This window comes from Podarcis gaigeae (assembly GCF_964106915.1).
Source record: "Podarcis gaigeae genome assembly, chromosome: Z".
Taxonomy (NCBI): domain Eukaryota; kingdom Metazoa; phylum Chordata; class Lepidosauria; order Squamata; family Lacertidae; genus Podarcis; species Podarcis gaigeae.
Window position 1 is genome coordinate 9,031,617 of NC_139691.1, and position 22,484 is coordinate 9,054,100.

The 22,484-nt window shown below is 46.7% G+C and overlaps 1 protein-coding gene across 1 annotated transcript in view; it reads right to left on the reverse strand.

Moving 5' to 3' along the window:
- Nucleotides 1-1,151: 1,151 nt before the first annotated feature.
- Nucleotides 1,152-22,484, reverse strand: part of NIBAN2 (niban apoptosis regulator 2) — a 103,182-nt gene continuing 81,849 nt past the window's right edge. Inside the window, exons 6-14 of the mRNA XM_083721732.1 lie at nt 18,839-18,954; nt 18,206-18,310; nt 15,270-15,432; nt 13,394-13,581; nt 12,216-12,371; nt 9,731-9,847; nt 7,197-7,304; nt 5,427-5,538; nt 1,152-4,736 (exon numbers count right to left, since the gene is read on the reverse strand). Of these exons, the coding sequence (XP_083577858.1) occupies nt 3,988-4,736; nt 5,427-5,538; nt 7,197-7,304; nt 9,731-9,847; nt 12,216-12,371; nt 13,394-13,581; nt 15,270-15,432; nt 18,206-18,310; nt 18,839-18,954 (1,814 nt within the window). The 3' untranslated portion in view covers nt 1,152-3,987. The remainder of the gene's footprint in view (nt 4,737-5,426; nt 5,539-7,196; nt 7,305-9,730; nt 9,848-12,215; nt 12,372-13,393; nt 13,582-15,269; nt 15,433-18,205; nt 18,311-18,838; nt 18,955-22,484) is intronic.

Here is a 22,484-nt window from a genome sequence, read left to right on the forward strand (position 1 = left end):
TGGCTGTCTGAGAGTCTTACAGGGCAGGATCCTGTATCCCAGACAGCTACTGTTGGGACTCATAAGGCCCAGGCAGCAAAGCCAATGGACATTGACGATTATTGTAAACCACCTGGATTTTATGAATAGCAGTGGATAGATAAGCAGAGATTATGGGAGTTCAACAACACATGGTGGTCCATAGATCCCCCCACCATCCTTTGAACTAGACTCAAGTGAGGAAGAATGCAGGAGGGCCACAAGTGCATTTAGATGTGAGGGGTTATTGCATTAGTTTTCTTGATTGTAATGCCAACACTTCCATCCATTTTCTAACGTTATTTTCACACTGCAGTACCAGTTGCAGTATGGAACAGTGGGGGGGGGGGAGTTTGCCATAACACCAGCACCATGTGCTAAATTTCATTCCCACCGGTGAGTGTGGTGGTGTTAGCATCTGTCTGTCCTGGGAGGCAATGGAGGAGTGACCTTTGGAGATGAAGTCAAGCTGTTGGACTGTTGCAGCGCCTGCTGTGGCTGTAGAGACCAATGCAGGAGAGACAAGTTTTGTTGCAGCTGGGGCAGGTGAAGCTGTCCGGTTGTACTGCCGTGACATTTCTTGTCTCTGTGCTTCTCCTAGTGGTCATTCTTCTTCTGGTCACTGCTGTGGATGCACAACCTGACTGCCTCCAGACACTGCTGTCCTCTGCAAGGGATTCCCACACAGCAGGACTGATGTTGCCACAAACTTCCTCTCACATTTGCAGACATCTTTGTAACACAGAGTTGGTCCGGCAACAACAAATGTTGCTACTTCCCCACCCTCTGTTCCCCCTATGAAAACAGTAGGAAAGAACCGTATGCCAGAATACCACCCCAAATTTTGTTACTTTTCTCCCATGATTTTCTGCAAACGGATCTTTCGTGCTATGTCCCATTGCTTTTATGAAAGTAACTTTGTGTTATGTGAAAGCTCAAAAGCAGTGGGGGGAATGAACAGCTTGAGAAATGTCAGGGAAATGGGAATAAAATACAGTGTGAATGCAGCCACAGTAAAATCAAATTGGAGGCCTATCTGACAAGAGGTTGTGCCCTCTCTTTAAAGCACACAAAATTTCCAAACGTCTTTTTGTCAAGAGCCCAAGCGATGGGAAGGAGGAGGCAGGCTGTACTGATCTTAAATAAATCTAGATTTTTATTAATAATATATAAGCCACATTTCCCCCCTCTTAAACATTTGGTATAAGTTTTGCAATAAAGTATACTGGAAGAAAAAAGGCAAAAAGATGGCAGGCTTTAGTTCCCAAGATTAAGGCACTTTTTGTTTTACGAAGAGCAGAGAGAGAAAGTGAAAATGAATGGCTATATAGGTCTCCATCCCCTCCTCCAAAAAAAAAAAAAAAAAAAAATTCTTAAAGAGACATTAAGGGAATAATGAACAAGCACTTTAAACTGGCAATGGTGCCACAACTGCAGGAAGGGGTGTGTGTGTGTGTGCACGCATGCGCAATGTGCATTTACATGCAAGGCTTGGATCATGGTCATTCAGTCGTCCCATACTTTTGGAAAAGTGTACAATAGATCTGCATTGACATTAAGATACTCCATTTCTAAGTCCCTAGAGCCTTTGGTGGGCTTGCTCCCTACTCACTCCCTCTAACTTTAGTGGAAGCCAGATGCCCCATTGGCCTCCACTGTTTTCATTCTAAAACATCTTTCTGTCACCACCTTAACTAAAACACATACAAATGTACCCATGTCCATTTGCTTCCCTGCCCTCCTGCACCTATAAAAGCATGTTTGATAGGCGAAAGCAACAACTTGGCCACTGGGGAAGAGGAAACGTGACAGGGATGCGGAACCGGAAGGCCTCCAGGTGTTGTTTGACTACAGTTCCCATCAACCAGTGTAGCCAGTGACTAGGGATGGTGGGAGGGCCACCAACACCTGGAGGGCCACAACAGGTTCCGCATTCCTGTACAAGAGGCCCATTCAGTGTTAGTCAACTTTGGATTACCCAGATGGTGTTGGACTACAACTCCCATCATCTCCAGCCAGCTTAGCCAACATTCAGGGATGCTGGCAGCTGTAGCTCAATAACATCCAGAGGTGGAGAACATCCAACAACATCCAGAGGTGGACTGATGGGGAAAGCTCCTCAAATTTGGTTTGCCTCATAAACTAGAGTCAGAGATACTGAGAAATGAGTGTGTTAACCTTCAGATAACAGGAAAACCCAGTGGTGCATCCAAAGCTACCCTACTCAGAGCAGACTCACTGAAATGTGCCTAAGTTCAGCACATTATTAATATTATACATTTATTTCACAGAATCGTAGAACTGTAGAGTTGGAAGGGACCCCAAGGGTCATCTAGTCCAACCCCCTGCAGTGTAGGAATCTCAGCTAAAGCATCCATGACAGGTGGCCATCAAACCTCTGCTTCAAAACCTCCAAGAAAGGAGAGACCACAACCTCTCAAAGGAGACTGTTCCACTGTCAAACAGCTCTTTCCATCAGAAAGTTCTTCCTAATGTTGGTTTGGGTCCTCTGGAGCTGGAGAAACAAGCTTGCTCCATCCTCCATGTGGCAGCCCTTTAGGTATTTGAAGATCTCCTCTCAGTTTCATCTGTACCAGGGTTTATACCCCACCTTTTTCTCTGACAGAGGCTCACGTCTATTAATTTCAGTGGGTCTGCCTCAAAGCGAGGACTAACTTTCAGCACAATCCCTAGAAGCTCCAGGAGGCAATAACCATATTCCTTTTACCTACCAGGGGTAAAAAGAAAAAGTGGATATTTTTGTAAATCCAATATGTACATGCACGCACGCACGCACGCACACTTTCAATGGGACAACCCATCGATATGGCATTCAGTTTGCATTCCCCAACTACCCAGAATCATCAATGAAGAAAACGTTCTAAAACAAAGCGGGCAAGTTCTCTTATAATTTTCCTTGCCTATAAATTAGGTGCAGAGAGAGGCCTACTCTGACTAGGATGAGTATGGGATACAAGCCATCACCATTAACATATCTACCCAGTTTCTTGCATTGGTGGTAAACCTACAAGATGTATGTTACTTGACCCCTCCCTGGGCAGGGAAGAAAACTTATTCCGCAGCTTTGCCCTCATCCACATACGTTCACTGCATTCTGCTACACACTTCCCTCGTGTGTAGCCATAACAACCGCCACATCCGGTTTCTCTAACCTTCATTTGCATCATCATTCTCTAGCGAAAAGGGACTCACTGACTATACCTACTAGGCCCTGCAGCTAATATTCCTACCCAGATCCTCAAATCTCTCAAGTGATGGGAGTTGCGGAACTACACTAGGACACAGCTGTCAACGCTGGGGAAGAGAGGTGGAGATGCACAGGTGATGAGATAACAGTTAAAAGAAGGTGACTACCCTTAAAAAATATATAATTATCAGTGGGGCAACAAGACTGGATTAAAACACAACCAAATTCCAAGAAAATGAAGGTGGATTGGAAGAAATGCAGAAAAGCATTTTCTATATCTTTAGTGGAGGGCAAGGAGGAGGGAAGCAGCTGTCATTCTGTTCCTGTACCCCAGACATTCCCTGGCATCCAAGGTAAAGTGTCTTTTCAGTAGAACTGGAATGGGGGAAGGAGACCCCTGATGAGCCAATTGTGAACGAAAGGTGGAAAGGAATGTGAGGAAGCCAACCTAATTCCAGGCTTACAGAAGCCCAGAACGGTCAGCATAGTCCCAAGAGAGACAGCTAGAAGAACTGATATTATTTCTGGGGCTCCTCCATCCCATCCCCTGTGCTCCCTCCCAATACTTCTCTGGATGGATTGAGCACATGCAAATTAAGGAGGCCAAAGAACCAACTTTAGGCACTTTGCTCTCCCCTCTCCCTGCCTGCCTCCTCCCCCCCCCGACAGCGCCCCCCACAGGGTCCCCCAATTCGAATCTGCCTTTGGCATTGACACAGCCAATAGAGGAACCCTCTTGCATAGGAGGTGGGGCAGCTGTCCTAGAACTGAGTCTGCACCCCTTCGCTGCCTTCTGCAGCCCCATGGCTGTTCTCCACAAAGGATTCCTTGCTCGTCTCACAAACTGGGGTCACCTCCACTTGCACCCCTGTATCCTCCCCTGTCTCCTTATCGCTAGGCTCAAAGCAGCCCACGCAGGACCCCCCGTCGGCAGCCAGGGAAGGCGATTGGGCAGGAGATGTGGGCATGGAGTCCGTAGCCTCCTGCGCCTCCACCTGGCACTCAGCGGGATGTTGTGGCGTTTGCTTGCCTGCCTCCCTGGTGGCTTCCTCCTCCTCCTTCCCCTCCAGGTGTTTGGGGTCTACTTCGCTCTTCTGGGCAATGGTGCCATTGCCCAGCTGGGAATCAGCCTTCTCAAGCGGAGCCTTGACGCAGATCTCCTTCACCAGCATTGTACGAAGGTCCTTCACGCTGTCAGGGGACCCCTGCACAGGAGGGGAAGGACTGCGGTCTACCCCCTCGGGCTCCAGCTCAGCTGCACCTGGGGACCCCTCCAGGGAAGTGACCTCGTAGGGAAGGGCCTCTTCATCAACGTGGATGACGGAAACAACTTGCTTGGCCCGGCGCTGCTTCTCATCTGGCGGGTCTGAGTCCGACTGCCTGCCGAACTCCTCCTCCCAGTTGATGGGCGTTTCCTCGCCAAGCAAGTGCAGGTTGGGGTCGCTGTTGTGCATCACGATGCTGTCACGGTACAGGTTGTGCTTCCGCTGCACAGCTGCTTCCTTCACAGCTGAAATGTGGAAAGGAAAGGAGCATGAACAGGACCACAAATGGGACAATGCATAAGGCCACATCCACACCAGGCATTTAAAGTGTGATGATACCACTTTAAGCAGTCATATCTTCCCCCCAAAGAATTATGAGAGCTGTAGTTTGCTGAAGGTGCTGAGAGTTGTTAAGAGGCCTCCTAGCAGCTCAAAAGCACATTAAAGTGCAAGTAGATAAATAGGTACTACTCCAGCGGGAAGGTAAACAGCGTTTCCGTGCGCTGCTCTGGTTTGCCAGAAGTGGCTTAGTCATGCTGGCCACATGACCCGGAAGCTGTATGCCAGCTCCCGAGATGAGCGCCGCCATCCCAGAGTCGGTCACAACTGGACCTAATGGTCAAGGGCCCCTTTACCTTTTATTCCCCTCATAGATCTACAGTTCCCAGGGTTTCCTGGGAAGAACAACATACTGTTAAACTACTCTAGGAACTTTAACACAGTGATATCTGGGGTAGACATCTTTCTCCCCAGTGATGTGGTGGGTCATGGGTGAGCACCTGCATCATTTGGTGTGAAGCTAGACCCTCCTCATTCTGTGATTTGCACCCACGGTGCCCTCTCACAACTCCAAATGTGCCCACTAGCCCATAAACAGTCAGCAACCACTTCAATAGAATAGTAACATCCTCCATGGAGCATTTGCTCCTCCTTACCCATCATGATGTCTTTCATGACAGATTGCAGTACCACCTCTTCGTAGGTGTTTTCTACCAGGATGAAACGGGCAAAATCCTCAAAAATCAGTTCCTGGAATCTTGAGAGGTCCTGCCATGGGAGAAAGAAAGAAAAATGTTTGGAATGAACAACAGAAAAAGGGAAAAATAAGAAAGGAGGGGGGGGGAGGAAGACCCACACTCAACAAAACAAAAAATAGAATTGACTGTGAAAGAGACTCTCTAATAATAGCAGCCCTTAAACATTATTTTAATTAATTAACTTTCTTTCTTTCCTTCTTTCCTTTTTTCTTTCTGTAGTGTATTTGCTTTAAAAATTAAGAAAGTTTTTCTGCCGGACAAAATTGCCCAAGCAAAGTGCAATCTGAAGAATCCTATAGACAAGAGTTGGTTTACTGTTGTCATTAAAAAAAAAATTATGCACAACATTTACACAACAAGCAGCAAAAGGAAACCAGTGGCATCTCCAGATGTTGTTGAACTCCAATCCCACCAGCCTCAGTTAGGGGTGGTGAGAGTTGCTGTCTGGTGGAGGCTGTTCCATTAGCACTTACTTGCAGGATCGCATTATCCCGTAAGCACCCACTCTGCTTCAGCCTGTGGTCTGTGCAACGTTAATATTCTGCACTTGTAAGAAATTGATCTTTTAGTGCAGCAGCACCTGCACTTTGGAACTCCCTGCCTTTTAACATCTGGCAGGCTCCTTCCCCATAGTCTTTTTGGAGCATGCTGAAAATACTTTCCTTTGAGCAAACATATTCTCGACATGTGGAAGCTGCCATGTATTTTAATATGGTTGTAGCTTATTGCTGATTTAATCTTTTCAAATGGTTTGAATACATGCTTATTTTTTTACCCTTATTTCTTTTTTTACTGGTAAGAGTTGGTTATCGGTAGATTGTCACGTATTGTGGAGAGCTTTGCAGACACTCTGACCAGCTATGATGGCAAACTGCCCTTTAAGCTAAGCAAGATCATTGTCTGCCACACCCTGGCATCATCTAGGATGTCAAGTGCAGAACAGGACAGCATGGCTTGGCCCAAATTATCTCGTGGGTCAATTGAGGAAACATATCCAAATGGGACACGGGTGGCGCTGTGGGTTAAACCACAGAGCCTAGGACTTGCCAATCGAAGGTCGCGGTTTGAATCCCTGTGACGGGGTGAGCTCCCGTTGCTCAGTCCCTGCTCCTGCCAACCTAGCAGTTCAAAAGCACCTCAAAATGCAAGTAGATAAATAGGTACCGCTCTGGCGGGAAGGTAAACAGCGTTTCTGTGCGCTGCTCTGGTTCGCCATGCTGGCGACATGTACGCCAGCTCCCTCGGCCAATAAAGCGAGAGGAGCACCGCAACCCCAGAGTCAGCCACGACTGGACCTAATGGTCAGGGGTCCCTTTAGCTTTACCTATCCAAATGCGATTTTGGTTTTAAATGCAGTGTAAGGTAGTCTCTACGGGAGTATATTGTATTTAATTATGGGGTATCAGAGTTTTTAGGGGGCTAGCCAGGCTGGGATAGCAGGCTTGTTGGTTTTTGAATGTCTGATGTAGATTTTTTCAATTTCGTTGTTCTGTATGAGACAATGACAATAAAAACTATCGTATCATATTGTATGGTAGGCCGAATGAGGCCCTCGTGCCAGAGGTTCTTCCTCCCGGCCATGAAGCTAGCACACTCCTTCTGAAAGGGAGGCTTTGCTTGCCCTTGCATTTGTGCGCACCCCTTTTCCTTTCGGGGGCTTGTGCTTACCCCTTTGCAAGTGGGGGCCAGCTTCTTCAGCAAGAAGGGGATGGTGATCTGGAGCAGGGCCTCCCGGAAGAACTTCTTCCTTACTGTGCTGCTGTCATAGTCATATTTCTGCAGGGAGGAGAGAAAAGAGGGGGCAGAGAGTCACATCACTGAGACAGAGGGAAGGGACTTAAACCATGTCAGAGAAGAGTGGTCTGCCTAACCTCAGACCTAGAGGACAAATGCAACCCACCAAGCCTTACTATCTGGGCTTAGAGGAGCTACAACTCCTCAACCACCCCCTCTCCCACACTAACCCTTTTACTGCCCCTGCTTGCCCCCCTTCGTTGAGGGTTCCTGCCTGGCTGCAATGTGTCATCAAATTCTTATCATGCCTCTTGCTTGTCTGGGTGGCAGGAGGAGAGGGGTGAATGTAGAAATCAGCCTGTTGTGCAAAGTGAAAGTTTGCATCCATTGCCCTGTCCACTTTTTCCCTCTGGCTCTGCCCTCTGCTGGCTATGGCTTCCTACAAAGTTGCCCAGAAGGAATGCCTTCCTTGGGGTGAAAACATTTCCATAACATGTAACCAAATGGGTACGGCAGATGGTTTCAGGCAGGTGTGGGAAGGCAACGGCCAGATTTCCTTTTAAATCTGTCTTGACAAAAGAGGCAGCACTTAAAATAGTGCAAAAATGGCACCAGACGCCTATACGGTTAGTTCATATTAGCACCTCCTACTCACTAAACTGTTGGAGAGGCTGTGGAATGGCACATGCAGTGAACGTGTGGGAAATTGGCTTAGGTTCTGGGAGGAAGTATTTGTCCAAAATAAAAGCCATTACTGAACAAAATGCCTCTAAATCTCCAATCTTCCCAATCTTTTCATGAGAAGTGATATTCAATTACATCTGGAATGTCTAGCAGGTTCTTCTCTGCTAGTGGTCAGGCTTGTAATAGCAAGATACTGAAGAAGGTGTTTCTCTGACAAATCGGTACAATGAAGTATGTCAAATAGCACTTGTGGGGAAATTGAATAATAAAATAAAATTGGCACGAGGCACGAAGCACAGAGAATCTTTCCCTGGCACAGATTTGTTATGTACATGGCTAAAAATGAAAACGGAGGTATTTTATAACTTTAGAAAACTTTTGCTAGTGAGACGAGGTGGTTAGAGTGTCAGACTAGGACATGGAGGACCAGGGTTTAAATCCCTACACAGTCATGAAACTCAGTGGGTGACCTTGGGCCAAATCTCTGCCCACCTCACAGAGTTGTTGTGAGGATAAAATGGGGAGGAGAACTATGTATGCCACCTTGAACTCTTGGATGAAAGGTGGGATAAATAAGTGATAAATAAAATGTAATGAAATTACAAATACACCGTTTATCTCCTTATGTACAAATGGTTGATTGGGACAGGAACTTATTATGCTTGTTGTTGTTGTTGTTTAGTCGTTTAGTCGTGTCCGACTCTTCGTGACCCCATGGACCAGAGAACGCCAGGCACCTCTGTCCTCCACTGCCTCCCGCAGTTTGCTCAAACTCATGCTGGTAACCTCGAAAACACTATCCAACCATCTCGTCCTCTGCCGTCCCCTTCTCCTTGTGCCCTCCATCTTTCCCAACATCAGGGTCTTCTCCAGGGAGTCTTCTCTTCTCATGAGGTGGCCAAAGTACTGGAGCCTCAGCTTTACAATCTGTCCTTCCAGTGAGCACTCAGGGCTGATTTCCTTCAGAATGGAGAGGTTTGATCTTCTTGCAGTCCATGGGACTCTCAAGAGTCTCCTCCAGCACCATAATTCAAAAGCATCAATTCTTCGGCGATCAGCCTTCTTTATGGTCCAGCTCTCACTTCCATACATCACTACTGGGAAAACCATAGCTTTAACTATACGAACCTTTGTTGGCAAGGTGATGTCTCTACTTCTCAAGATGCTGTCTAGGCCTGTCATTGCCCTTCTCCCAAGAAGCAGGCGTCTTTTAATTTCGTGGCTGCTGTCACCATCTGCAGTGATCATTGAGCCCAAGAAAGTAAAATCTCTCACTACCTCCATTTCTTCCCCTTCTATTTGCCAGGAGGTGATGGGACCAGTGGCCATGATCTTCGTTTTTTTGATGTTGATTATTATGCTATTTGGATGCTATTCTGCATGCATTCCCTGAACACCATCTTCTTGGATTAGGGCGTGATATTTCATTACTTGTGTGTACGATGTTGTCAAATGTCATAAAAATTTAATGAACAAAATAAGAATGTAAAAATGAAAGAAAACATTTCCCCCGTTCCTGACTTAATGCCATGTGGCTTGATAGGCTACCAACAGTTCTCAACCAGGGCAGCTCAGTCAGCAGACAATGAAACTCTTAAATTTCAGGGTTGTGGGTTCAAGTCCCACGCTGGGCAAAAGATTCCTGCATTGCAGGGGGTTGGACTAGATGGCCCCTTAAGGTTCCTTCCAACTACATTTCTATGATTCTATTTTCTTCTTCCAGAAGCCAGCCTGGTAGGTCTGATCCAGAGCAAATGGACCTAAAGCTTGGCAGGTAAGCTCACCTTAAGTACCCGCTCCAGGATGCGCTGAATGGTTTTGCAGAGCTCATCTTTGTCTGTCGATTTCCCCACCTCCTGATGAAGGAGCGTCTCAAAGGTGTACACAGTATCGTCCATTTGCTGCAACACCCCCCCAAAACAAGTAATCGTTTATTTAAAAGATATAAAACACTGAATCATGTTGCTTAGAAGACCGCTGGCTTTGGAATAAGAGTTTTAAACCCTGATTTGCCTGGGGCTCTGCCTCTACAGACCTCTTTGCTGAAGTGCCATTAACACTTGATGGAGAAGCACTATGACATTCTACAGGTGTTGGGATTTGATAGCTTAGCCGCAAAAAAAAAAAAAAAAATTGCCTTCTGAAATTAAAATAAGTATCACAATTATGCTCTTAAACTTTTTGATTGTGTAATTTTATAGAACGCCTAAGTTCATTTGGATGCCATTGTTGTTTTTGATTTGAATTATTACATGGTAGAAAGAGAACCCAAACTGCGCATAAACAAAAAAACTTAAAAGAGAATGTATGGCTTGTAAAACATGTGCAAATCATCCTGGCCACTAGAGGGCAGTGGTGGCAATTCCCTGCCCAAACAGGGTCACAGAGAAGACCTATTCACCAGAAGTTGGGGGTTGTGCTGGGCTGAAAATTTCTTCAACAGCAAAGTAACCCAAATGGTGATTTTACAACAAATAAAAACACAAACATCACTGGAGCCCCTGGGATTAAATTAAGTGAAGGTTTAGCTCTCCTTTTTTAAAAATGACACCAGTGAAGTTGGGTGACAATAGTACTAAGGGCTACTCTCTCAGCTCGGTTGATTCATCTGATGGGGGTGGGAGCTGAGTGAATCCCTCCCTTTTGGGAGTAAAAGGTTCAATTGGGGGGGGGAGAGATTCAGAACAATGGGTTTCATTCACTGCTAGTCCTACTCAGAGTTGACATTAATGGGTGCATGGAATTTAGTTAGGGATAACCTACTGATAACCTACTGAGACGCGGGTGGCGCTGTGGGTTAAACCACAGAGCTTAGGACTTGCTGATCAGAAGGTCAGCGGTTCAAATCCCTGCGACGGGGTGAGCTCCCGTTGCCCTGTCCCTGCTCCTGCCAACCTAGCAGTTCGAAAGCACGCCAAAAGTGCAAGTAGATAAATAGGTACCCCTCTGGCGGGACGATAAACGGCGTTTCCGTGCGCTGCTCTGGTTCGCCAGAAGTGGCTTAGTCATGTTGGCCACATGACCCGGAAGCTGTACGCCGGCTCCCTCGGCCTATAGAGCGAGATGAGCACTGCAACCCCAGAGTTGTCCGCAGCTGGACCTAATGGTCAGGGGTCCCTTTACCTTTACCTAACCTACTGAAAATGATGAATCTAAGTTGAAGGATCTAAGACGGACCAATCTTGTTTTCTGCTCCAGAGGGAAGAACCCAAACCAAAGGATTCAAAACAGAAGAAAGAAGATTTCGACTAATTGTTAGGAAGAACTTCCTGGTGGTAAGAGCTGTTCCGACAGTGGAATGGATTTCCTCAGGAAGTTGTGGACTCTCCTCCATTGGAGGTTTTTCAACAGAGGTAGGATGACTATCTGCCACAGATTATTGAGCTGTGATTCCTACATTACAAGGGGTTGGACTCCATGACCCTTGGGGGTTCCTTTCAACTCTACAATTTTATGATTCTCAGTTAGTCCAGTTCATGAATAAGTATGGGGTGGGTACCAACATGGCTTAAAGGAACGATCAAGAGCTTCCAGTGAGCTCACAATTGTTCCTTTGCTTGGGGGGGGGGAGCAAACACCCAGTATCCACCAGCACCAGCAGCAAGAAGAGTCTGGCACTGACTCTGCCTTCTAAAATGAAGGGGGGAGGCTCAATTATATCAGTGGTTTCTTCCTGCTTATTAAGTAAGCTGGTGTGTCTTCTAAGACACTCAATAAATCATTGTATTCTCAGGGGATTCACTGCTGGGCAGTCACACCCACCAGCCAAATTTGGCCCACAAAGCATTAGGGCAGGCATAGGCAAACTCAGCCCTCCAGATGTTTTGGGACTACAATTCCCATCACCCCTGACCACTGGTCCTGTTAGCTAGGGATCATGGGAGTTGTAGTCCCAAAACATCTGGAGGGCCAAGTTCGCCTGCGCCTGCATTAGGGTATATGCTGATCTGGGTAGAAAGATTTAAAAAAAAGTTGTACACCACCCCTGACCATATTTAAATCTAGATAGCAACAGGAATGTGATGCAATGTTTGCATGCCTGCAGAAACGTCTTGAGTTCTCGGATGTAGTCTCACTCTACAAAGAGTCACATCCATTGCTCCGCCCACTTTAATTGCCGGTCCCACCCACCACCAACACATGTGAGCCTTGGGCTGAAATAAAGATGTCCTTCCCTTTGAATCCTGGGATCCAAAGAGCTGTTTGCAAGCTTGCCAGATACTGTCAACGAGGCTGGCTTTTGGTCCGATCTGGCAAGGCAGTCCCTACCTGTCTCATCAGGATCTGGGCCCGCTGTTTAAACACAGAGGCGCTGGACACATCAAACCTCTGCTGCAGCCCTTCCAGCTTCAACTGGTCCATCTTCTCATAGCAGGACTGCATCTTGACTGGGTGGAAAGCCAGCTGGGAAAGATTTTCCATGTACTGGAGGAGCGGGGAGAGGATAAGATATTACTACTGCTGCTGCTGCTGCTACTACTACTACTACTATTACAGTCATACAGTAGTCAAACTACTATTACAGTCATACCTACTACCTACAGTCATACCGGAAGTCAAGGGTTACTTCCGGATTTCACTGCTTGCACATGCGCAGTAGCACTAAATCATGCTTCGTGCATGCACACAAGCACCAAATCACACTGCACACCTGCGCAGATATGGCGCTTCAGGTTGCACGCTTTTCATGTTGTGAACAGGCCTCCGAAACGGATCCCGTTCGCAACCGGAGGTACTACTGTACTACTAATTACAACTGCTACTAGAGGCTTCTGTCCCTGCTTACTCTGCTCAACAACACAAACCCCCTTGCCCCCCCACCCCCTCCTTTACGCCTCACCCATCCCCATGCCTATCCTCTCACAGCTTGCCCAAACTCCCCTTCCTCTCCTCTCCCAGCTCACCCAAAACCCCACCCCTTTTAAAGGAGGGTGAGGGGCTTCAGAGAGTGGCTTAGCAAACTGCTCTCTGAAGTGCCTCCCCGCACCTCCATTAAACAGATCACCAGGGCCACCTGCCTCCCACGCTGCTGCTCACTCACCTGCCTACCATACTGCAACATGATGACAGCCTTACAATTTTTATGTATATAGAAGGATTTGTATTATTTTTACTACCATGGCCACTTATTAGTGCTTTCCTCAAAAAAGTAACCCAAAGAGGCTTACAAATACTATATGAAACCAACTATAGCAAATGCAACCCATGAGAACTTTTAGAAGAATCCCACATCTATTCAAATAGTTATTGCAGATACTGTCCCACTAAAAGAGGCCACAGGTAATTGAAACCCTTCAAATTAAGGGCTAAAAGCTAGGGTAAAAAGAAAATAACTAATTTCCAGGTCCTTTTGCTGAAGTCTGAGGCATCTTATGCTGAAGACCCTCCCCTACAATGCTTGCCCCAACCCCAAATTTGCTCTTTTGCCACCAAGACCTCTAGCTTACCTCCCCCATCTTCTCCATTCCTCCTTCGTTGAGGATGTTCATATTCATGTCGGTCACCTCCTTGAAGAAGACTTCCCGCACCTCGGCAAAGCCCTGGCTGGTGGGGATCATAAGTGCCTCCAGGATGGAAGGGATGTAAGGCTGGACGTGGTTCCGAACACAGATCTCTGCTTTGGAGAAGACTGTGGCTGGATGAAGAAGCATCAGGGAGGTTAGAACTGCCTCCACAAAGCTGCACCCCAGATCTGGACACCTGCACAGGCAACTAGCAAACGCTGTACGATCGATCATACAGATATCAACCAGAATTGGAAAATGCCTGGAAAGGTCATTTAGCCCATGGGTAGGCAAACTAAGGCCTGGGGGCCAGATCTAGCCCAATCGCCTTCTAAATCTGGCCCACGGACGGTCCAGGAATCAGCATGTTTTTACATGAGTAGAATGGGCGCTTTTATTTAAAATGCATCTCTGGGTTATTTGTGGGGCATAGGAATTCATTCATTTTTATTGATTTTTCAAAATATAGTCTGGCCCCCCACAAGGTCTGAGGGACGGTGGACTGGCCCCCTGCTGAAAAAGTTTGCTGACCCCTGATCTATCCCAAGCCCTGATGTTGCAGAAAACTGACAGATAGGTGCTCTAAAACCATTAACCAAGGAGATGCTGCCCCCTGTGGTTCTCCAAGGATGTGGCAGCCCCACATTGGTGTGGCAGGAGAGGGTGGCAAGTGTGGTGGGAAGATTCAAGGACAACCAAAGAAGCATTTAAATATTCCAGGGTAGTATAGTACAGCAACTATTTTGTGCAACTGTAAAGGGGATTCGGATATTTCATTTGGCACATCGTACCTGAGAATCTTCTGCTATTCTAGACTATTGAATGCAACAAATAATTTGGTTTTATTGTATGTGTGGTGCCCGATGATTTTCGTGGTTATTGTTCTTTGTTTGTTTTTTGTTCTCCTTCTGAATGATGCCATGGCCTATGGCTAGTGCAATAAAAAGTTTAATTGGTCTAATTGGTCTAACTATTTTGTGCAGGGGATCCATCCCCGGCCACTGCGCATGTTGGCGGAGCATGCATAAGCATCCTCTGCCACCATTCTGCCCACTTCCGGGATCAAAAGGACCCGTATGTTGATGATCATACACCAAGTGGACATGCCTAAAATGGTTGCTGCCAGTATAGTATGGTATGGTATGGTATGGTATGGTATGGTATGGTATGGTATGGTATGGTATAATATAGTGTAGTGTAGTGTAGTATAGTATAAAAAAGATTATTATTTTTATTTGCACAATATGGATAAGTATCTTTCAAAATGAGATCAAGAGCATCAAATGACAATGTGGACAATCCTAGTTGTGTTTTCCAATGTCTCAAAAAAAAAAAAAATCTCTTGTGTGACACAAGAAAAAATATATTCTTAAAGTGTAGCCCAGAGCAAAAGCTTTTGAGAATCACTAGTCTAACAGTTTGAAGATGTCTCATGCTAAGTCAGACAGCTGGTCCCTCTACCTCATTATTGTCTACACTGACTGGCAGCAGCACTCCATGATTTCAAAACAAGGTCTCTTCCAACCCCCCTGTTGATGCCAGGGATTGAACCGAGATTGAACCAGTGTACAAAGCCAATGTTCTACCACAGAGCTACATCTCTTCCTTTCATAAAATGCTGCTATACACTGAGTCAGGCTATTGGTCCATTTAATTCAGTGTTGCCTACACTGGCTGGCTCCTGCTGGGTTTCAGACTGGAGTCCTTCCCAGCCCTTACTGGACATGCCATTGGGGACTGAACTTTGGACCTCATGCATGGGCTCTGCCCTGAGACACGGCCCTGTCCACAAAGCAAAGGGTCTCTCTCCATCCCCTACCTCGGATTTTGCTGGCCAGGTGCTCCTTCGATTGGATGATCTGATCCATATCTGTGCGGATGGTGCTGGTCATCCCAGGCTTCTCAACCTCGCATTTAACCACAGCTTCGTCGTACTGGACTTTGGTCTGGTCGTAGACCATCCTATACACAGCGTCAGAGACCTAGGAAAAGATGGGGAAGGGTTTTTTGAAGAAGAAGAGGAGGAGTTTGGATTTGATATCCCGCCTTTCACTCCCTTTAAGGAGTCTCAAAGCGGCTAACATTCTCCTTTCCCTTCCTCCCCCACAACAAACACTCTGTGAAGTGAGTGGGGCTGAGAGACTTCAGAGAAGTGTGACTGGCCCAAGGTCACCCAGCAGCTGCATGTGGAGGAGCGGAGACGCGAACCCGGTTCCCCAGATTATGTGACTGCCGCTCTTAACCACTACACCACGCTGGCTCTCAAAGTTTTGGGGATAAGATGGAAGGTTGCAGGGAGAGCATCCTTCTTAGGAGCCATCAAGAGACAGGCAACTCCTCCTTCTACCCCCAACCATCTAGCTGGGGTGCCCCAGCCACTCTGGGAGGCTTCCAACACATAATAAAACATCAAGGTTATTTCAGCAAAGGCAAGATATGCTCTGCAGCTCGCAACAGAACACGTGTACATGGGCAGGGGTGGCGAGATTAATAAATTAGAATTACTTGTTCTATGGGGGAAACCAAAAACAGAGAGAAAGTTAAAATATTTTCACTCTGGGATTTGTACTTAGAATTGTTTGCACAGAGTATATGCCCATCAGGCTCTGTGGGAACCCATCCCCCCCCCATTTTTTCTCATTCCCTCCCCCATCCGAACACCTATTACCGTACTTCTTTTTAAATTTGTACAAATAGTATTTACTTTAAGTGTATGATACAAATTGCTATGACCCCTTGTTGATCTTTCTCTGCCTCTCCCCCATTCTATTGATCATATTAATTTGTTCTATTGTTAAGGAAAAGCAAAAATAAAATGAGAAGCTGTTAAAAGTTGAGATAAAAAATGTGCACTCAAGGAATCTAAATTCTGTGCCCCTTAATTGGAGTAGACCAGGCCACACAAATCTCTACCATTGGCATGATTTTATACTCCTTTCCCTAGAACAGGGGCAGAAACCTGTGGCCCATCCAAAGCTCTTGGACTCCAATTCCCATCTGCCCCAGCCAACATGGCTAATGGTCAGGGATGATGGGGCTGACGTCAAGCAAGATATTGAGGGCCACAAGTCCCACATCTCTTCTGCAAAGCAACACATATTTTTCCCCCACTGCTAGAATGAAAGGAAAAAACAGTGGCATGATAGCAGGTCCTGAAATATCACCTGAACTCTCACACTCTGATTATTAAAGGATTTTTATTTGCGAGCATAACAAAAGGGGGGGGGGGAGACCAAAACCTTGCCAGCTGATATTAACAATAAGACTGCATTGCAGAGAGTAGGACTAGACCCACGTAGTCCCCTCCAACTCTGATTCTGTGATCTATGACTATCCCTTAACTTAAAATTTCAATGTTAATAAACACTGCCCACAAGTCTTCCTCAGCTGCATTTTTTTAACTGCACTTTCAAGGACATCTACACAAACTTTCATAAGGACTAGAAACCTGAATAGAGTGGTACCTCTGGATGTGAACGGGATCCGTTCCGGAGCCCTGCTCGCATCCTGAAGCGAACGCAACCCACATCCGCAGATCGTGATTTGCCGCTTCCACGCATGCACGTGACGTCATTTTGAGCGTCTGTGCATGCGCGAGCTGCGAAATCTGGAAGTAATGTGCTCTGTTACTTCCAGGTCACCGTGGAGCGCAACCCGAAAATGCTATAGATATAGATATAGACAGAGCTTTTTTTCTGGGGACGCTCAAGTGTATACAGTACTGGCATCTTTTTTTCTAGAAGAAAAGCAGTATCTATGTGTGTGTGTATAACGCACGCACGCGCACACACACACATATATGTATGTATGTATGTATGTATGTATGTATGTATGCATACAGATATAGATAGATACATGAAGAATGCTGAGATGTACAGGAGGATTAATTCTGAGCCCGATTATAAATTCCTGTGACTTCTCCCGGCACAGAATCACAGGGCACACCTGCAGCCCTACATATAAATAAGGAAGTATTAAGAAATTTGGAGAAGGTGCATGCGAAAGGGGTCTTGTGAGGGTTTTTTTTTACTCTTCCACACAGGGCTTTGGTGTGCTGGAGGGAATGTCCTCATTATACTGCAGTGTTTGGAAGGCAGCCACCGGGAGCTGAATATTTGTTTAAAAGGGAGTTTTCTGCAAATCTATTTTTAAAAATGGCTCACAGGGAAATATTTATCCTGGTTTTTCAAACAGTATATATATTTTCTTCCCACCCGAGGTCTTTTGACATTCTGGGCCATAATTATCTTACAGCTAAAAGCGTGGTCTTTGTTTGTTTGGGGGTTTTTTTGACTGAATGTAGCCTGGAAATGGACAGGCCCACAAATGCATGGAGAAATTTCTGTTGGAGAAATCCTGTTTTCCATTCATAAGAGAAGTAGGGAGACAGAGCTGAGGAACCTGTGGAGTTCCAGATGTGGCAGGGGTCCAATTCCCGCATGCTCCAGCCAGGCCAATGGTCAGGGATGATGGGAGTTATAGTTCAACAACATTCAGAGAGCCAGAGGTTCCCACATTCCTGGAGCAACATTGGGACATAGGAATCTGCCTTATACAAAGTCAGACCAATACCAATACAGACCTAGCTCTGTATTGTCTACACTGACTGATAGTGGCTATCCAGAGTTTGAAGTGGGAAATGTCTCTCAACCCCACCTGGTGATGCCAGGGATCAAACTTGGAACCTTGCAGCAGAGAGTTCCATACGTTTACATATTACAGAGTGTGACCTGATGCATGTCAGCGCACACTCACCTGGATCCAAACTCTGTGTCTCTCTTGGATTTTGCCCTTCAGGCGGGGCCCAATCATGTTCTTCAGCTCAGGAAGAAGTTCCTCCATCACTAAGTTGCTCAAGACCTGGATTGGGTATAAAGGTAAGGAAAGGTTGGTTTGATTTATTGTATTGCTTCCCACAATGAAAAGCCCTGAAACAATTCACAATGAGACTAAGATATAATAAGACCGATCCATAAAACATAGTTGGGTTAAAAACATCCAGTCATTGGTGCTACCTGAACTCCTGTAGGTACAAAAGAAATACCTTTGCCTGGTGCCTTAGTGATGGCAAAACCAGTGCCAAGGCAGGTGACAGCACTGGTCACACACTGGGAGGTAGAAACAAAGGAAGCTGGCTTAAACTGGGCCAGATTGTTGGTTCATTTAGCCCAGTACTGTCTGCACTGACTGGCAGTGAATCTCCAGGTGGGGCTGGGAGAGACTCCCTTCTGAAATCCTGGAGAGCATCTGCCAGTCAAAGTAGACAATACTGAGCAAGAAGGACCACTGTTCTGACTCAGTATAAGGCTGCTTCCGATGTTCTTATGACCTCAGGTCATCAAGCATACCTAGGAATTAATTTCCTGGGCTGCTCCCTCAAAGACGCACCTGTGCTTCATTGCCACAAAGCATGTCCCATGTGCCATACTGGTCCTTAGACTGGCGGTACATGCGAACGGCATCAGTGAATGCAGGAGCCTCTACCTTGTTGTCTTCAGAAATACCTGGAAGAGAAAAGGGGAAGGTGCTTTTATTTTTTTTTGGGGGGGGGAGCGTCAACTCTGTGTCTCTTAGAGCAGTGAGCAGTGTTCTTTAACCATGGGTTCCCAGATGTTGTATTACAACTCCCACCATCCCCTGCCAGAAGCCATTTGATTACAAGTCCCATTGTCCTCAAGGGAAGTAATAGTACCACACCTAGAATATTGTGTCCAGTTCTGATCACCACAGTTTAAGGACACTGACAAGCTGGAATGTGTGCAGAGGAGGAAAACCAAGATAATCATGGGTCTGGAAACCAAGCCTTATGAGCAACAATTGATGGAACTGTCCCATGGAAGATGGAGCAAGCTTGATTTCTCCTGCTCTGGAGGTTAGTACATGAACCAACAGCTTCAAGTAACAACAAAACATCTGGAAGAACTTTCTCACACTAAGAGCTGTTTGACAGTGAAAGAGACTCCTACAAGAGGTGGAAGACTCCCCTTCCTTGGTTTTGCATGGCGAGTCCCCTCCCCCCAGTGGAAATAAAGCCACATGACACAATTATCAACGTTAATGGGCTAAATAAGGCCACAACTTTATTGGTTACAGGTGATGAGGGGTATTGGCTTAGGCATTGGTCCTAACCGACTATATCCGAATTCAGTCCGTCTGCTTGAAGTCCAGGAAGGGTTAAGCAGGAACAGCTGGCAGGTGGGAAAAAGAGGGAGATCCCTGGCCGCATCCTGCCTTAAGTAGGGCAGGCCACGCCCCCAGAGCCAGCCAATTGGCTGGCCAGGGGATGACGTGGCCAAGAATCCCCCCAATCAGCAGGGCTGGACTCCAGCCGCCGCGCACATGGTGGGGCTGTGAAGCCTGCAACTCCATCTCCCTGAAGGGCGGAAGTAGCTTTTTTGAACCAACAACAACAATTTTATAATTTGTACCCCAACTATCTAACTGGGTTGCCCCAGTCCTTCCAATATATGAGCAGAGGTTGGATGGCCATCTGTCACAGATGCTTTAGTAGAGATTCCTCTGTTGCAGTGGGTTGGACTAGATGGCCCTCATGGACCCTTCCCAATTCTACAATTCTGTGATGGAGTTGGATTACAACTCCCAACATCCCTAGCTCAACGCTCAGGGATTATGGTAGCTGCAGTCTGACACATTTGGGGAAACAAGGTTGAAAAACTGCAACCTACAGCAATCAGGATCAATCAAAATGATACTATCCAGTAGGAGAGGCTATCCCAGCCTCCTAGACAGGACAGAAAGAGAAAACGGAGCCCTCTGCCCCAATGCCATACAGACAAATCTTCCATAAAACAAAACAATAACACAGCCTTGCAAACTGGATCCCCTGAAATCCAGGTGCTGGGAATCACAAGATGAGAGAGTGCTGTGGTGCTCAGATCATAGGCATGTAAAGAGAGGGTCCCAGGTTCAACCCTTGCTGTCTCCAAGCAGGGTTGGGAGAGAGCCCTGTCTGGAACCCTAAAGAGTCACTGCTGGTCAATGATAACATTGATGGACCAATGGCCTAGTTCTGTAGAAGGCAGCTTCCTACATTTCCTAACAAGCCCAACCAGCTGAGGGAGAGGAAGAAGGGTTAAAAAGAAGGAAGAGTTAAACAGGCAAGGCTGGGCTGTGTCTGTGCCAGTGTCAGAGTTACAATCACAGCGCTCTGGAAATTGACGTAACATCCACAAAAGAGGAATCCTGTCTGGAAAGCAAAAGACGGAGGAAGGCCTTCAAAAGGGAAATTGCCACATTTTGGCATGGGGCAGGGGGGAGGAGAGGGAAGAGAAAGTGACTAAAAATAATGTGACGGGATGAATCACAGTCAGCATGTGATTTCTGAAAATCTTTTAACACAAGCAACACCCCCGTAAGGCGGTTGGAGAAAGGGGTGCATCGCAGCTGCCCAAGATTCCTCTCTGTGTGATTCACTGCTGGGGAAGGGGGAGGCTGTGAGCATTTCTCCACAGTCTCTCTCCCCCCCCCCCAACCTTTCGGAGTAGACAGCTTTCTTTTTTGGAATGAGAAGAGTTAAGCCAAGAGGTGGCTAGATCTGGCAAGGTCTGGACTAAGGTTTCAGCAACCAGAATTATAGCCCGGGCACACACTCCGCTCTGAAATGGGAGAAGGAAAGAAGAGGTGTAAAAGGAAAAAAGAAAAAGCTGGCATTCTTTTAATGACCGAGTCTGGAGTTGGCAGGGACAAACCGTAGAGGGACAGAGGAAAGGGAAACAGGCAGAGAGCTCTCTCCTTTGAGAAAGGGTAGTCTTAACTGCCTTGTCTTTGGTTTCTTTGCAAGGCTCTGGGAGAGGAGGAAACAACAGGGATGCTGGATTAAGAACAACAACAAAAGGAGCTGTTTCAACACTGGTGGAAGAAGAATACCGGATGCCTGGTACATCACAAGAGCATATTTTGTCCATCCTCAGGGAAGGCAAGGAGCTACGCAGAATGTGGCCATGACTCTCTCCTGCCCCCGTTACAAATACTATTTCCTACCCAGTAGGATTCAGAGACACCAGATGTTGCAGCCAGGTTCTGTGGCTGCGCACATGCGTGAGATCCTATGGAAAGGATTCACTTCCTCTACCACCACCACCCTGCCTCTCTAGATCCAGAACCACCATCTCCTTAGGAAAATAGGAACCTGCCATATATTCGCCATATCATTGGTCCATCTAGTTCAGTACTGCCTATAATGACAGGCCATGACTCTCCAAGGCTTCCAGGAACGGGACGTTCCCAGTCCTCCCAGATGTTGAGAGACTGAACCTGGGATTGTCTGTGTGCAAACAGATGCCCAGGCATTGAGCTACAGTCTTCCTCCTAACCATAAACTAAGGTTCTAGTCCTCATAATTCAGACAGAAACAGGAACACAGGGATCTGCCTTATGCTGAGTCAGAGCATTGGTCCATCTTGCTCAGTACTGTCCACACCAACTGGAAGCTGCTCTCTAGGGCTTTCAGACAGGGGTCACTCCCAGTGCCACTTGGGAGATGCCACTGGGGACTGGACGTGGGGCCTTTTGCATGCAACACAGATGGTCTGCCACTGAGCGGCAGCCGGTCCCCTTCAGATAGGCTTGGGAAATAAATGCAGCCATGGGTGGAGGCAGGAGGAGGATGGGTGGAGGAAAGAATGAACATCAGGACATTTCTCTGGCTCCATTTTGGCGCAAGGGGGTGCAGGGCTGCTGATCGTGGATGGGTTCCGAAAGCCAGCATGAACATTTCCCAGGCAGAACACACACACAGAGAGAACATGTATACGGCTGGCTGCCCAGCATCTCCCTTGAAAGATTCTGGAAGGTGAGATGATCCAGTGCCACCCCACTGCAGTCCTGCCTGGGGATGACTAGCAATTTTGTTCTTGCCCTCCAGCAAGACAAGGAGATTTTGAAGTCACCATTGCCTGAACAACTATGGATAGGTAGCCGTGTTGGTCTGCCATAGTCAAAACAAAAAAAAAAAATTCCTTCCAGTAGCACCTTAAAGACCAACTAAGTCAGTTCTTGGTATGAGCTTTCGTGT